The sequence below is a fragment of the Fonticula alba genome, assembly GCF_000388065.1.
Source record: "Fonticula alba strain ATCC 38817 unplaced genomic scaffold supercont2.8, whole genome shotgun sequence".
NCBI classification, from domain to species: Eukaryota; order Rotosphaerida; family Fonticulaceae; genus Fonticula; species Fonticula alba.
In genome coordinates, this window is record NW_009242978.1 from 1,386,910 (window position 1) to 1,390,197 (window position 3,288).

Below are 3,288 nucleotides of genomic sequence, written 5' to 3' on the forward strand. Positions count from 1 at the left end.
CCCCCCCCCCCGCCTCCCTGCTCGGCTTCTGCCCGTGTGTCCCATTTTACTTCTTCTCGGTGGGGTAGAACTTCTTGCCCTCCTTGGCGTACTGGACAACCAGCGGGCAGGGGGTGAAACGCGGGCCATACTGCTTGGCGAAGCGGTTCATGGTGTCGACGAAGTTCTGAGCACCGATGGTGTCGATCATGCGGAAGGGACCGCCACGGAAGGGCGGGAAGCCAAGGCTACGCATTTTGAGGCCATGACGAGGCGCGAGCCAGGAGCCCGAGGGGGGGGGAGGGGGGAAAACGGTGAGTTGGACAGACATCCCGCCGGGGAGGGGAAAAAAAAAAAAAAAAAAAAAACAAGCGGCAAGCACCGGAGCCCGAGCAAGAGCCCCAAGTGAGCAGGGGAGGGGGAACAGCGAGAAAAAAAAACGCACCCGAACACGGCACCCATGTCACCATCAAGCGGATCGGAGAGGGTCCCATCCTCCAGGCAGAAGAGGGCCTCATTCACCAGACGGTAGGTCATGCGCAGGGGGTAGTCCTCGGGCGAGGAGTCAGCGGCGGGATCAACTGGATGGGTGTCGTAACGACAGGCGGGCGAGGGGCGGGGCGAGGCCGGCGAAAGGTTAGACATGTGCATGAAGGCCCCCGAAAGTGCCGCTCCCCACGCCAGAGCGCAAGGGCCGTCTCCCTGTGGGACGAAAGAACAGCCGAAAGGAAACGCCGGGAGGGGCAAAAAGAGAGAGAGAGAGAGAGAGAGAGAGAGAGAGAGAGAGGGGAGGGGGGGGGCAAAAAAGCACACGCAAAACGACGCACCCTTGTACTTGGCAACAATGGCCATGGCCTCGGGGTGGGTCTCCTTGCCGTTCTTGCCCTTTGGCATAGTCGAAGAAGCCACGACCGGACTTGCGGCCCAGGAAGCCGGCCGCCTGCAGGTCCAGCAGCATCTGCGTGCTGGCGCCGGACATGCGCGCGCCGAAGGCCTTCTCCAGGGTCGGCTGGATGCGGTTGCCCACATCGATGCCCACCTCGTCGAAGAGCTTGATCGGCCCAACCGGGAAGCCGTACTTCTGCATGGCGCGGTCGATGTCGGCCACCGGGACGCCCTGCTGCAGCAGCAGGCCAGCCTCATTCATCATGGGGGACAGAATGCGCGTGGTGTAGAAGCCCGGGCCGTCACGCACGACGATCACCAGCTTGCCCTGCTTGATGCCGACCTCCACCGCGGCGGACTTGGCCTCGGCCGAGGTCTTGTCGGTGGTGATCACCTCCAGGAGCTGCATCTTGTCCACCGGCGAGAAGTAATGCATGCCGACCACATTCTCCGGGCGCTGGAGCCCGGCGCAAATGTCCCGGATGGGCAGGGCCGAGGTGTTGGAAGCGATCACGGTGTGCGGCTGGACCAGCTGCTCCAGATGCCCCAGCACACGGTGCTTGAGAGACAGGTCCTCGAAGACCGCCTCGATGACCATGTCCGCGCTGGCCAGCTGCCGGTCGGCCCGAGCCGCATCCACATCCGTCACACCGGCCAGCCGGGACATCACGGCGTCCGACTCGACCTTGTTCATCTGCCGGCGCTTGACCTTGGTGTCGAGGTTGCCGCGAATCTGCTGCATGCCGCGTGCAAGCCCGGCGAGATCGCGGTCCTTCAGGACCACATCGAAGCCGCGCTCGAGGGAAACCTACACGGGGGCGGGGGGGGGGGGCGAAGGCGGAGGTGAGGGGGGTGGGAGGGGGGACGGGAGGAGAGGCACGGCGCAGGGCCGCATGGCGGAAGGAGGAGAGAGGGAAGCGCGAAACCCGGCACGGGGCCCTCGCATGTCGGCACAGGGATCCGACCGCGGCCGAAGGACGACCGGGCCCGCGCGGCAGGACCGCCCAAACACGCACCTGGGCAATACCGGCGCCCATGAGACCGGCACCCAGGACGCCGATCTTCTTGTACTCGCGGCTGGGCTTGCCAAAGCGATTCTTCTTCAGGGCCGTCTGGCCGAAGAAGAGCGACACCAGGGCCCGGCTCTCGGGGGTCATGCCGAGGTCACCAAAGCGCCGGGCCTCCGACGCCAGGGCCACGGCCTTGGAAGCGGTGCACGCCTCCTCCACCTGGGCCAGGATGGCATCATGCGCCGGGTAGTTGCCGTGGGTCTTCTTGTAGGTCTGCTTCTTGGCGGTCTGGAAGAAGAACTTGCGCGCGAAGGGAACCCGCTCGACCACCTTGTCCAGGGTCGAGGCATTGTGGGGGTCGGCTCCGGGGATCTTGCCGGTGGTCTTGGCCTGGTCGGCCAGGCTGGTGGCCATCTTGATGGCCGCCGACTCCAGGGCAAATGGGTCGGCCACCGAGTCGACGAGCTTCAGCCGGCGAGCGCGGTCCGGGCGGACCGACTGCCCGGTCAGCAGCAGGGGCAGCGCATTGGACAGGCCAATCTGGCGCGGAAGGCGCCAGGTGCCAGCCGACCCGGGAAGAAGGCCGAGCATGACTGAAAAGACGGCAGAGGCCCCAGCAGGGCAAGAGGGGAGAGAGAGAGTGAGAGGGGCGGGGGGAGCGAGCGGAAGAGAGGATCAGCGCATGGCCATCGCCGGCCGGGCGGAGCAAGAGGACCCCCGGAGGGAAGACGCACCCTCCGGCAGGCCGAGAGTGGTCTTCGGGTCGGAGGTGACCACACGGCTATGGCAGGCCAGGGCCACCTCGAGCCCACCACCGAGGCAGGTGCCGTTGATTGCGGCCACAATGGGGATCTTGTTGTTGGCGATGCGGTCCATGATCTGCTGGCCCCCGGCGGCGAGCTGCATGGTGTTCACATGGAGGGCAGACAGAGGCACGGAAGGGAGAACGGGAGGCCGAAGATGTCCCCCATCAGCGAATGGCAGGGCATGGGTGAGAGAGAGAGAGAGAGAGAGAGAGAGAGAGAGTCGCGTCGGAGAGGCAATCCCGGCGAGCGTGGGGATGCACATGCAAGCGCGCGGATGCGCGCACGCATGGTTGTGTCCATCAAAAGAGACGCACCTTGCTGAGCTCCTCGCTGGTCTGGCAGGCCGAGAGCATGGTGATGTCGGCGCCGGCGATGAAGTTCCCCTGCTTGGCCGAGGTGAGGACGGCGCCGCGAACCGACGGGTGCGCGGCCAGGTGATCGAGGACCTTTTCGAACTCGGCCATCAGCGGCCCGGAAAGGGTGTTGACCTTGGAGTCCGGGGTGTCCAGGCGGATGATGGCGATGTTGTCGGGGCGATGCTCGACCGTGACATACTTGCCTACGCTCATGGTCAGTGGGAGGCAGGAAGAGGGGGGAGTGGCAGGGGG

At 65.5% G+C, this 3,288-nt stretch overlaps 1 protein-coding gene across 1 annotated transcript; it reads right to left on the reverse strand.

The window, feature by feature from the left end:
• On the reverse strand, nt 1-3,249 carry H696_04967 (hypothetical protein; the record flags this gene model as incomplete). The annotated part of the gene is made up of 6 exons (XM_009498833.1): nt 1-227; nt 425-560; nt 807-1,672; nt 1,881-2,467; nt 2,609-2,774; nt 2,995-3,249. The coding sequence occupies 5 exons, from the start codon at nt 3,247-3,249 to the stop codon at nt 557-559; spliced, it is 1,878 nt and encodes a 625-aa protein (XP_009497108.1). The 3' UTR covers nt 1-227; nt 425-556.
• Between the last annotated feature and the right edge of the window lie 39 nt (nt 3,250-3,288).